This window comes from Vespula pensylvanica, chromosome 1 (genome assembly GCF_014466175.1).
Source record: "Vespula pensylvanica isolate Volc-1 chromosome 1, ASM1446617v1, whole genome shotgun sequence".
NCBI lineage: Eukaryota > Metazoa > Arthropoda > Insecta > Hymenoptera > Vespidae > Vespula > Vespula pensylvanica.
In genome coordinates this window covers 16,195,389-16,208,815 of record NC_057685.1, presented here as the reverse complement: position 1 = coordinate 16,208,815, position 13,427 = coordinate 16,195,389, and the positions used below count along the sequence as shown (strand labels likewise).

Sequence of the window (13,427 nt, the reverse complement as noted above, 5' to 3'; positions counted from 1 at the left end):
TACCAATTTAACTTTAATTTCCCCGTTTAATTATTTGAAGTCCGGAACGATCATAAGGTGAGACGATAATTGACTGGAAAAGGTCCACCTAGGCAAAATTCGTCATTACAAATTTCTCCGAGTAACGTCGACGAATGAACGAAGTCTCGTAATTCTGCCCTTTCTCCACGATTTTACGACCCTTTCGAGGAAATTATCGCACTAATTTGATGGTCACATACCGACCCTTTTCGAAATAGTCACGTCGCCAACTCTCTCTCTTTCTCTCTCTTTCTTTCTTCCTCTCTCTTTCTCTGTTTCTCTTTCTCTCTCCCTCTCTCTCTCTCTCTCTCTCTCTTTTCCTCTTGTTCTCAATAAAATCTGAAAGCGTCTAATTAACGAGCGAGAAGAAAAAGTAAGTAGCTTAATGAAACTTGTCTCCGAACGAGTATTTCTTTCTATCTACAAACTGTCCCCCTTCATTCTTTTACTTTCGTTTATAAAGGAAAAAGCAGACGTAAACATTTGAACGATGGTAAGAGAAGAGGATGGGGAAATCGAGCCAGTCTGCAGAGTAATTGTAATTAATTGCCGTTACGTTCGAGAAAACGAGAAATAAAAAGGATCGAGACTTTAGACGTTTGAGTTAATGCGAAATGAGTATGCAGAACTTATACAATATCGTCGTTAATGGAGTTTTCGCGATACGATTCGCGAAAAGTTTATGTGCTTTAAGATTCTCTCTCTCTCTCTCTCTCTCTCTCTCTCTCTCTCTCTCTCTCTCTCTCTCTCTCTCTCTCTCTCTCTTATTCATTCTTTTGCTACAGTTGGATAGTGAAAACTATGGTATGACAGGTGCCGCGTTAAGGGTACTGCAAAAGGAGAAAGAGAAAGAGAAATAGAGAGAGAGAGAGAGAGAGAGAGAGAGATACCTTGAGCGCAATTAAATTAAATGGCACTCGGGCGCGGTTCTTACGTTATAATCGTCGTTTTAATTGCGACGGTAATTAAACTGAGCGTAATTGATTTACGCATACTTTTTTCCGCGGGTAGTAAAGAGAATCTCGGGGGGTGAAGAGGGGAATGTAAGATTCAAGTTAGAACGCACAATGCATCGTTTACTTTATTTCACGCTCGCTAGATCTTTTCTATCCGTTTCTCTCTCTCTCTCTCTCTCTCTCTCTCTCTCTCTCTCTTTCTCTTCTTCTCTCTCTTTACCTTAGTTCTTTTCATTCTTTATATCTCGTCTTATATTTAAAAAAAAAATATATATATAGGTTTATGTGTATATATGTATATACTTTTTTTTCTAAATTTGTACCGCAGAGGATCACCGTACATTGAAAAATAGGTTGGCAAGTTCTAAAATAGATATCGGGGTCTTCGCGAATTTATTTATTCTTTGGAGAAGAACTTTTCGAGCGTAGACGCGAGTTTAAGTAGTTGGAATGAATATCTTAATGTTCTCAGCTTCCTCGTGAAATTACAAAAAATGGTAAACGTCGTAAAATTGTCTAAAGTTTACATGAAAGATGGGCATAAACGAACCAGTGGAGGAGAGGTAAAAGTAAAAGAATAATCGATTAACTAAATAATAAATTCCATTATATTCGATCGATAACGTAGATACATACACAGAACATTCGCATTTCTTCGATAAAATAAAGAATAAAAGATAACATTCGATATAATCTCTTTAAGCGTTCGGTCGACGTTAAAACAAACTGTTTTTTTATCTATTTTCTTTTTTTCCTTCGTTTTTTCTTTCTTTTTTTATGTTTTTTCTTGTATGTGTTTTTTTTTAAGAGAATAACGAGGTCCATCTGTACGCGTCGCTCGTTTTACAAAGAAAAGACCTTATCAATCGCACGGAGCAACATTTACAATTCAAACGAAATGTCGCTGATTGACAATTGGTCGTTGAGTTAACGTTAACAAGCCGACTATTAAGTTACCCACGCACGTGTCGTCCTCGCGAAGAAGACGTCAGAGAATACTATATAAGCGGAGCCAATCGTGACGCATTTTCTTGGCACGTTTAAAGAACCCTCCAAACGGATGTCTTCGTTAACACCTCCTTTCGATTGATCTTATTCGTTATCTCTGCCATAGATCGTCTCCAAACGAAGATAAAAATAAATAATAAATACTGTCTACTGCGTTTACATATTTAGATTAAAAACATCAAAGCTTAAAACAATGTCAAGCGTTTATATACTTATATAATCGTCTATTACCACATATTTTTTTTGCGATCATCCATTTCTCATATATTTTATCATTAATATAAATAGATCACAAACACATCTATGACCCGTATATATTGTACAGTCACGGTGGTCACTACAACTAGAGGAAACAACGTGTTACGTTAGCGATAGGAGAGACTCGTGACAGAGATATACATAAAGGTGTATATACATATGTATATATATATATATATCTGTGTGTGTGTGTATGTAGCTTTTTCACATTGGTCAAATTTATAATTGTCTTCTTTTCATTTCTCTCTGAACTTCGATGTAATACCCTGTATTACTCTTTAGTTAAGTCGATCATAAATGATAGACACATCGACGGACGTAGGGATTCTCTTGGTATATCGGTGGCCGGAAAAATTGAATAAAATATCGTCGTATAAGTATCGTACGTAAAGGATTAACAACAAACATCGAGCGAAGAAGCTACGAAAGATAGGAAAGTAACAAGTGCAGAGATCGATTCGATTTATCGAATCTATATCATCGCGAACATCTCTTAAGGAATAGTATTTCTACGTATATATGTAAGTAGTACATACAAAGTAATATACTTTTCATATCGCGACACTTAATATCTTATCAAGTACAGACGTAGTAAGTAATCGATTTACATTTTGAAGCATTTTCATGCTTTCTAGAAACTGATCGCTTTTATATTGGAAAAGCACCTTCGTGAATTATCGCAGAAGTCTTCGGAATGTAATATCGTATGATATACATAAGTACGTATGCGTGTATAGTGTATATAGATAATATATATTTATATATATATATAATATATCCTTCTCTAAACCTGACAACGTATATAGGTATATATAATATATATGTAGTTATAAGTATATATCAGAACTTTGTTTTAGTCTCTTGTCGACCAGTCAGAATAAAAATCTGTCCGAAAGATATTTTGTTACTACGTATATATATATATATATATATAGTATACATATTTTCTAACAAGATATTTTTCACACACTAACGTGTCAACTACGATACATTAAAGTTTGTTTTTTTTTTTTCATTTTTTATCGAAAGTTAATAAAGATCTTTATCGTTCCTAACTTTTGGAATTAACAGTTTTTCCTTTTTTCGGCGAACAATACATTCACCATTTATTATTATACTTTCCACGGTTCTTCCGTTGCGCTCAAGATATGAAAACACGAAATCCGTATAGAACTTTCCAAGTTACAAAGATTATCATCGATAAAGGCATCTCTGAATGTCCTTTAGGCCAGCACAGTCAATTTTTGTCGAGGAATTAACGTTTTTTCATTTATTTTAACAAGTCCGTAGGAAAACGAATGATCATTTCGTTTCCTCATTTTCTTTTTTTTTTCGAAATCACAAAAAGCACGAAGAAAAATTCTTCCGAAGGAACTGTACGTACATCCTGTTTTAAAGATTACGTTCTCACATTAGTAAAGACACCTACGAGAAAGCTTTCCCTTTCTTAGAATAGAAAAAGAGAAGATCAAGGAACAGAAGGCAATCTCTGAAAGTGTCATTAGTACTTAATCAGTTAAACAGAGCATACATCTAGCTTTACAATAGTGACTGAAGTAATCGTTATAGTTTACTATTTATTTTCTCTTTTTTTATGTATAGTTTTTCATTAAATATTGCTCACCGTCAGGCATGATATTCTCGTATGGAATTTTAATTGATATAGAAATTTATAGAATATATTTCTCTTTATATATTGCTTTCCTTTTTTCTCAACGCAACGAAAGTACTGTCAACTTTCAATATTAACAATATGTTAAATCTCTCTCTAATATCAACAATCTTTAAATAAATATATATATGTATATATATATATGTATAGATGTATATATATATATGTGTGTATTTATATATGTACGTAAACGTGATTGTATATACGTATATATGTATACGTAAACATCGTTCAATACTGTAATGTACTAATTTGCACTATCCCCCTAATAAAAGACTATATCGTAGTAATTTTATTTCCCCCCCCCCCCTCTCTCTTTCTCTCTCTCTCTTTCTTTAAATATGATCATCCTCATTAATATTCCGACTTGTGCGAGCCCTTATCGTGACATACGACGTGAACCAGTCTTAAGTTTTTCAAAGTGAAGAGATTCTCGTAAATATCGTAGATGTCCTTCTCGTTCACTGTATCTTGAAGTGACATATTAAGAAGCCTTGGAACTAGGGTCCGAGATCGTTCGATTCTGTAAATAATAAGAAAAGAGATAGGTTTTTATTATAACTTTATAGAAATATAGTGGAAAAGGTAGACTATAATAGAACGGTATTTTCAATTTCTACTTGAGTCATCGCTGTCCTTGCATCCAATATCGGTTTTGCAAGATACCTTTGCGTGAAACATAAAAACGATGATATTCTTGTATAACTTCGTCCTTCGTGTTTACTACGTCAGATTTTGTCGTCTCGAATTTATAACGAAATTCAAAATCTAGTCGTATAACTTTCGTCAAAGACGTTACGAGAAAATACGAGGTATAATGAAAATTCTTAAAATATGAAAAGTTGGACACGTGTTTTTATACAATAGAACTGACAAGATGACACGTACTCGATTGTTATGAAAGCTTAATGAGAACACATTATAAAGAGGGAGTACATACTCGGACGTATGGAGGGCGTCCTTGGCACTGTAAAAAAAAAAGAAAATAATAAAAAAAAAAAAAAATGTCGAGGACGTAGCTAATGCGTCATCGGCATTGAACGTGTTAACTCATGTACACCGTGGAAACGCTTTAGTAATCGTATTTTATCGATATCGTAGTCTCCTACGTATATATATAGGTATGTATAATATACAAAAAATATCTATACAGTCTCCTCAGAGAAGCAAGATTTTAACGATTTCATCGTCGAAATATTTTTTTCGAAATATTTTCGTCGTTAAAATATAATGTAATATTTTCTTTTATATAAATAATGCGTGATCTAATATACGTATATAATTGTAACAAATTGACGAAGATTATTTCGAAATGAAATTGCCGATACGATTATCAAAAAAACTTTTGTCCGATATATAAAAGTAAATCGAACATATCCTTCTTATGATCTTACTTGTGATCCAAATTCCACGTTGAAAAGAGGACGAGTTCCTCTCTCGATCTGTAAGGGTTAATCGTGTGTCTCGCTCCATAAGTACACTCGTTCGCGTTCCAAACTCCTTCACACCTGAATTCTCCCTTGCGATCGCAAATAGCTTTCTGCTCTTCCACGTTACGAAGTTTAATCCTAAAGGGACATTTCTCTGGTCGTACCTCATTTTCATCCGTGTCCTGTTTTCTCTCGACGGATACTTTGGTGATTTTTCTTGCATCGACCTCGTCGTTATTGAAACTTTCATCGATCGTTCTAATGTTTCCAAACAAACGAAAGTGCGTGCTATCGTCGAGATGACTCAATTTGCAAGGACAATGATCGTAACAATCTGAAGAATCTACTTCGTCGAAATGTTCCGTTTCGTTTGGATCCTTTGCCGCTCGACTTCTATCGAAATAATAACCGAAATAATGATCTTCCTTTAATTGCATTTTGAAGAAGGCTATAGTCTGTAATAATTGTTGTCTAGCATTTCGATCGTTTAGATATATGTCCGAGGATCTGATCTGATCGATCGTCTTATACAAATATCCTCGTATCCTATCCTGACATCGACGATGCATATAAGCTTCCTGAAAAGAGAATATATATGATTAACGAGTTTTTTTTTTTCATTAATTTTCCATTCAACGTCTATATAAATATACGTCTTAAAATACAATCTTGGAAATGTTCAGATTCCTCATGAAATCGTAATGGAGTAAAATACGAAAGGACCTTTTTTTTAGGACACTACGATGTTTCTTTATTCGATGAAACCTCGTATACATATATTTTCGTTCTCGTAAGAAAGAGTTAGCTACACATGCGATAAGATAGATATAGGCATTCCATATGTCTTTGCTCGACGAAAAGTTTTCCCACAGGCCTCACCACGTTATCGGAAAACAGAGGAGCCACGGTATTAACCTACTTAGAATTCTCGATCGAAAATCGACTTAAAGAACGATCTACTCGAAACGTCACGGGTTCAGCCACGGGTATCCTCTCTTTGAAATCGGGCCACGTATCAACGAATAGCTCCATTCTGAAGCAGCTGTTCTCGTTTGAAACGTTCTTTTGATGGTCTTCCGTTTGCGTGCTACAAAAATACCCTTCTGAATTTAACAAGTCCGATCTGCATTTTTCTATCGATATATTATTAAAACGTACTGAGCTCATTCGTAAATTTAATCATGTCATACTGTTAAACTAATCGTATAACATAAATTTCTATCTTTCGTAAATGTTTTTATTTCCAATATAATTTCCATCAAAAAAAAAAAAGAAAAATATTATACCATCGAAGTAAAATAATCTCGGAAGAAGGCAACTAATTGTAAGAAAATATCAAGAAGTACTACCTTTATATAATAGTTAATTTTATAAATGCGATTACCGTTCTGGAGAAGGTAGTGACATTTTAATAGTAGTAGGTGTAATCGTATACGTGTGTGTGACTTTGAAAGCGGCGTAATTCGCAATAGAGAGAGGGTGAGTGAGTGAGTGTGTAGAGAGATAGACAGACAGAGAGAGAGAGAGAGAGAGAGAGAGAGAGAGAGAGAGAAGGAGAGTGAAAGGATATGTATGGACGCACAGGTGTATTAGAAACACATGACAAAGCGACAGCACCATATGCGACGCATCGCCAAGAGGGACAGCGATAATGAGTTAATTAATTACGTGAACTAGGCAGATAGGGCTTCCGAGATTACAGGGAGAAACGAGGCAAGCGATAAGTGGGACGTTGAGACTCTCAAAGTGTAATACGAAACTCGACGTTAATTAACCCTCGCGATATCGCGAAATTGACACGATTTCCCCAAGTATTCAATCGGCCCATTTCGTAGATAACTTAGTACCATGAGAACCGATTGAAAATTTCGCAAATGGAACTTGCATTTCATCGTTTACGATCGTAACCGGATTCGGAACCCAATTCGAGATCTCGAATAGATTCTTTTTCGTTTGAATATATAGTAATTAGTCTCTCTATAGTAACTATAATAACCAAGTAATTTTACAAGTTATTTTATAAGATATTTATAAGTAAGTTTTAATGTAATAATTTTATCGTTTGTTGTATTAATAAATACATTCTTATTATTATTATTGTTATTATTATTATTAAAGAGAAATGTTATAAAGTAGTTATCTACTTCGGTATGATCTCGATTTTACGTTTTCGAAACGATGTTGTTGCTAAAGACAAATAGAAGGACTTAGTTGAAGGATGTTGTACAAACGTAACGTCGAGTAATTTACTTATAACTTACCTTACTAGTATAATTAGTCTCAAGTCCGCGAAACCACTCCGGATGTTCTTCTCTCAAACTGAACGCAGTCTTGGAGTCATCCTTGTTCAAGGCATTGTTCAAAACGGCGATCTTGTTCTTAAGATTCTCTGTCAGAAATTGCGACACTTTGTCTCCGGCAGTGATATATTCGATATTAACGCGTCGCAAAGTTTCATAAAGGAGATCAGCGTCTACGATAAACAATTGTTGATAATAAATTTAAATATACATAATACATGAAAATGTTCGAAATGATTGCACCAACCGGACAAAACCTTCTCCCCTGGTTTCTGCAAGATCAAGGTCGTTTGTGGTTCCAACGTATGAAAATAATCTTCGTCGATCAAGGATCCGTCGAGAAGAAAGACATTCACCTCTGCCAGGTCGTTCGTTATCTGAAATAGAAGAACGCCCACGTGTCACTGCATAATCGATCTCCTTCTCCGCGTTTAGATCCAAACAAACGAGAGAATATATTTTTCTCCTCGCTGAGCTATTTCGGAGATTCTTAATATTTTCTATTAATAATTATTATCATTTATTATTAATCAAGTTTGAAATAAAAAATGTAATAATCCTTTAAACTTAGAAAATCAATGTTTAAATATAAATTAACTGAATATTTTAATCTTTTAATCTTAAATTTTTAAATAAAATTAACATTTAAATATAAATTATCTAAATATTTTAATCTTCTCTGTAAAAAAATATTCTAAAGTCATTTTCTCTCTGAAAAGAAATTCTAAAGTTTACCAATTACGAGAAGAATATCAAGTATAATCTATCTTCAAAGGAATATAATACGTAGGTAGATATACCATTTGATTCACTCTAGAATTGATCGAAAAAAGTTAAAAAATAATTCGAAGAGGAGGAGAATTTCTTTGAAGAAATAAATGTAGTAAAAATGTGATAAGAAAAGTGGATCTAAGAAAAGTATGAATCCGCAACGGAAGCGGAGGATTGGTACAGTGCCGAGACGAAGACACGACCTTGGCATTGATGTTGCCCTCCCTGTCCCTGGCCCGGATGGTTCGATAGAGCTACACGCTGCAGGCCAATAGGATTCGTTTCCAAGGTCATACTGCAAACGGATTAACTTATCCACAAAACGCTACACTCTTCTTCTAATCTTTTATATTAAGATCGGGTTGCCTTTGAAGAAAGAAAGAGGAAAAAAGGGATAAAGAGAATAAAAATGAAAAGGAAAAAAAAAACTATTTCAATATGATAAAGGAAAGTTCTCTTCGTTGTGAATCGAACGAATCGGTCGTATTGAAATATCAAATCGTGTCCGCAACTCTCGAATAGAATTAGAAGTACATTTCTGTCTGATAAAAGTCTCTTTTTCTACTTCTTTTAAAGCTCATTCTCTCTCTCTCTCTCTCTCTCTCTCTCTCTCTCTCTCTCTCTCTCTCTCTCTCTCTCTCTTCCTCTCTCTCTCTTTCTCGCATAAAAATATTTCAACAAAATTATTGTATTGCAAATCTGAGTGATGCTATTATTTTATATTGAAAATATTCCTGAGTAAAATATATAAACGAATTTTTTTGTCAGGCGAAACATAAATGAATAATCAAATTTATCGATTAGTTAGATTATGGTCTGTTTTGTTAAAGCTAAAATGTAGCGAAGTAGATCCATCGATAAAATTGAATTTATTCGAAAATTATATCCTGCCAATATCATAAATTACTGTTAAATCGTATAAGTACTTTTTCGAATATATTCATTAACGACACCAAATCGATTTGAGTTACGAACCTCTTTCTCTCGCTCTCTCTTTCTCTCTGTCTCTCTCTCTCTCTCTCTCTCTTTATATTTTAAAACGAACGATACCATGGAACAATCCGAAAATACTCGATGGAATGTTGTTATCGATGCTACTAACAGGAAATTTGAGCTTTTTTCTCTCGAACAGCGTATATTATCAGATTACACGTTATTAAGACCTCGAATTTGATAACTTTTAATAGGGTTCGAGTAAGTGGAATAGTTAATATTATTATCGATAAGAGTCATTTCGCTTTATATCTCCTTCGTAGATGCGTAATAAGTAAACTCTCAAGAAATTTATTTCATTTTCAAAGTGGTTACTTTTATAATAAAAAGAGAGAGAGAGAGAGAGAGAGAGAGAGAGAGAGAGAGAGAGAGAGAGAGAGAGGGAAAGAAAAAAAGAAAATTCAAATATATGTCAAATGCAAAAATTGATTACTATTTCGTTACAAGGTCTATCGTTATTAAAAATATTGAAATAAAATAACGTTGGAAATATTTTATTACCAAAAATCTATGATTTCCTTATAAATTCATAAATATTTCCACGAATCATCGGAGATATATTGAAATCAATCATTTTATATGAGAATTTTAAATGAAATTGATAAAATCGTAAATACTTTGGAAATCCAATAAAAGTCTCTAGAAAGCTCTTTAATCATTCGATATACATATTTGTACATATTCGTAAAAAATCCAGCATGTATATGTGTGTACATACATATACACGTATATTTAAGAGATATTTTATTCGATATTAGAAAATAATCACACGTTATGCATCTTCGTTATCTCATAATCCGTCTCTCTTTCACTCTGCGTTTTTATAAAGCAATTTGAAGTGCAATCTGTCAGAGCAGAACTTGCGCTCGTGCTCTTCTCTCTCTCTCTCTCTCTCTCTCTCTCTCTCTCTCTCTCTCTCTCTTTCTCTCTATTTTTTTTTTTTTTATTTTTAGGACGTTTTCTACACTCAAAACCTACAACGAGAGTACTTTTTACCGCGAGGCACATACGCCCCAGTTTTCGATTCTCAACTCTTATTACAAAATGCGAATGACACAAGTCTCAACAAAAATATATATACATACATATCTATGTATATATATGTATGTATGTATGTATGTATGTATGTATATTCTGTAACAATGGAATGAAATAAACGGTAAAAGCATAATTATTCTCAAGTAATTAACGGACGATTATCCTCAGTATAATAAAGCTTCTACTTACGTTCAATTTCGTGCAAGCTTTCCTTTTCAATTCCTGAAGACTTCGGCAAGCAACGCCGAACTTTCTCGTCCGATTCACATCTGTTATCTTGTAACCCCTTAACTGTAATCACAAGGGAAGCGAGCTTAATTGTAATTTATTGCAAGCAGGATAATATCAGCAATACAAACATTGAATAAAAGGAGAACATAATTATATTAACATAACATTATTGAAAATCAATAAGATATTATATATATATATTAATAATAATCTAAAATTTATAATATGTATATATATATATACACATATATATGTATCAAGTTATAAAGATAATATTTACTTTATACACGGGTTCTGTAATTAGAAACCAATCAGAATAGAGCGAAAAACGATCGATTTCACGGACGAAATACTATCCTTGCAAACGCATGCAATGAACAGCGAAAAAAAGGAAAGAAAAAGATAGAGGGAAAGAGGGAGAGAATAAAAATTCAAAAAGACGCGCCGTTCAATCACAATGGTTCAAGGTCGTGGAAATATCAGTCGCCAGTTTTTCCGGTTGACCCATATCGTATTCACCCGTTACCCAATCCCAGCAACTGAGAATGAGTCTCCGTCGTATTCAAAGGCAAACAACACGAAAAGAGAGATGTATTCGAAGCTGGTTGCAATTCGATGCAAGCTAAATTGAACTTTGACTGGCGTCGTGATTTCGACATTTTCTTTCCTTTGTATCGTTTTAATCATCCAACACGGATTCAAAGAAACGAACAAGGGTTCAAAGAAAACTGATACGAACCAACGGGTCACTATTTTTATTTCTTAAAAGAAAAAAAAAGAAAAAAAAAAAATAACGAAGGAAGAAATCGATCGAAGATTTTGATCGTTCGATATCCATTAAAAATCTTGAAAGATACATACTTCGCTTTTGCAGGATGTGTCGGTCATTCGACGAAAGCATTCGGCTATGAGCGACATGATCCTCTTCTTTGAGCAATCAAGAAGAACAAAAAAAAGGATGAGATAGCCTTCGGACACTTGTCTTCTCTTCTTTATGTATCAGATGTGTCTTCTTTGTGTCAAAATGTCTCAGCCAGCTGTTCGCTAAGCTTCCCTCTCTTCTCTCTCTCTCTCTCTCTCTCCCTCTCTCTTTCACTTTCTCTCTCTTCTCTTTTCTTACCCTTCTTGTCACTACTTTGTACGACCCTGACACTGACAACGTGTTTGCGGTTCACTGACAATCTTTCAAAGATAAAAGAAAAATGAAAGAAATGAAGAGAAAGAGAGAGAGAAAGAGATAGGGAAAGAGATAAAAAGTAAGAGAGATAAACGTATCTCGAGCGAAACAAGTGTATATAAACCGTAGGAGAGAAACAAGGATAAAGGATAAAGAGTGAGAGTGAGAAAGAGAGACAGAGACAGAGATAGATAGAGGGGGTAAAACGATGCTAACGAAGCCTGTTGCCGTGAAGACGGCAACCGGAAGTGCACGCGCGTGTCACGAGACTTCGTAACGGGGTGAAGAGGACGGAAGAACGCGCGGAAGATAGAGAATGCTACTTGCTGTGTTGTACGCGATCCTTGCGATACTCGAGGAAGGAATGACGAGCGAACCTTGCGAGGAAAATGCTTAGGGAAAGGAGGACGGGGATTAAGCGGTGCAAAGTGCGCCTGCGAGATACCGTCCGTGTTCTGCAGTTAGCTCACTCTATCAAGATGGCAGCAGCTATCGTGATGCGCCATTGTCGTGATGACCTGAGTTCCATCGACAACGTTTCCTTTCACAGAAAACAAAGATACATTCTTTTTTCCTGTTTCCTCAATCAATTTTCATCTATCGATAAGTCCATCTAATGATTTTCTAATTATTTGACATATATATGTTTCTTTTCTTTTCTTTATTCTTAAGTGAATCTTTATGCTGTTATTGGTTATGATCAATTATTAGTTATTATGATACTTTTGGTAAGTTGATTTAGTTTGTAGAGATTTGAGAAATGTAGAGATTTTTATTGATGTTTTATCTATTGAAATATCTATTGATATATAATGAGATATAAGAGAAGTAAATGGATAAAAGGTCGGATGATCATTTTAAAGTCACTGTATAAGATTGGAGAGTATAAGTTGTAAGATTTAATAGCGTTCATGCTTTAGCGATAATCATGGTGTTATTAATGTCAATATATTAATATTATATTATAAATAAAGTTCATATAGTAGAGTATTCATCAGCAATGCTTCGCATGGAAATAAATGCTGTAATAAAAAGAACATATAACATAACGAATGTATTATTTAAGATTCTTGTAATAATGCACTTGATCTAAACTAGCATATAGCTTGTAGATTATTCAATATGTAGTACTTGAAATGTGTTTGGTATTTAATTATAAATTTTCATTACCATTTGTAGGTATTGAATAGTTATAAAAATAGAACATGCTAGTATTGGTTCTTTCTTATATTGTGTATTTTTTACTTTGAATAATATAATTTAAAAAATGACTATTTTAAAAGCATTGATTTATTGTTAATTAAATAGTGTTAATGAACAGCTCTTTATAAATTATTTTAAATATTTTCAATCAATAATATCTCATTAGAGATGATCAATAATTAGATATGTTGTCCCATTAACATATCAATTCATTAGTAGTAAAATTAATGAATTACAAGAGCAATAATGAGTAATGATATTGTTTTACATTATAAAGTAAAATACATTAATAATACTTGCAATTAAATTCCATCCAAACGTAGAAAATAGAGTATATTACAATTATAAAAAACAAGACAAATTAACACT

General features: G+C 33.7%; 1 protein-coding gene across 1 annotated transcript; it reads right to left on the bottom strand.

Annotated features, from left to right (window-relative positions):
- Nucleotides 1-4,221: 4,221 nt before the first annotated feature.
- Nucleotides 4,222-12,588, bottom strand: LOC122635856 (DNA fragmentation factor subunit beta). Its single transcript, XM_043826526.1, has 6 exons — nt 11,540-12,588; nt 10,637-10,738; nt 7,893-8,022; nt 7,607-7,818; nt 5,310-5,923; nt 4,222-4,438 (listed from the first exon to the last, which is right to left on the bottom strand). Exons 1-6 carry the CDS (start codon nt 11,594-11,596, stop codon nt 4,270-4,272), a joined length of 1,284 nt encoding a protein of 427 aa, XP_043682461.1. The 5' UTR covers nt 11,597-12,588; the 3' UTR covers nt 4,222-4,269.
- Between the last annotated feature and the right edge of the window lie 839 nt (nt 12,589-13,427).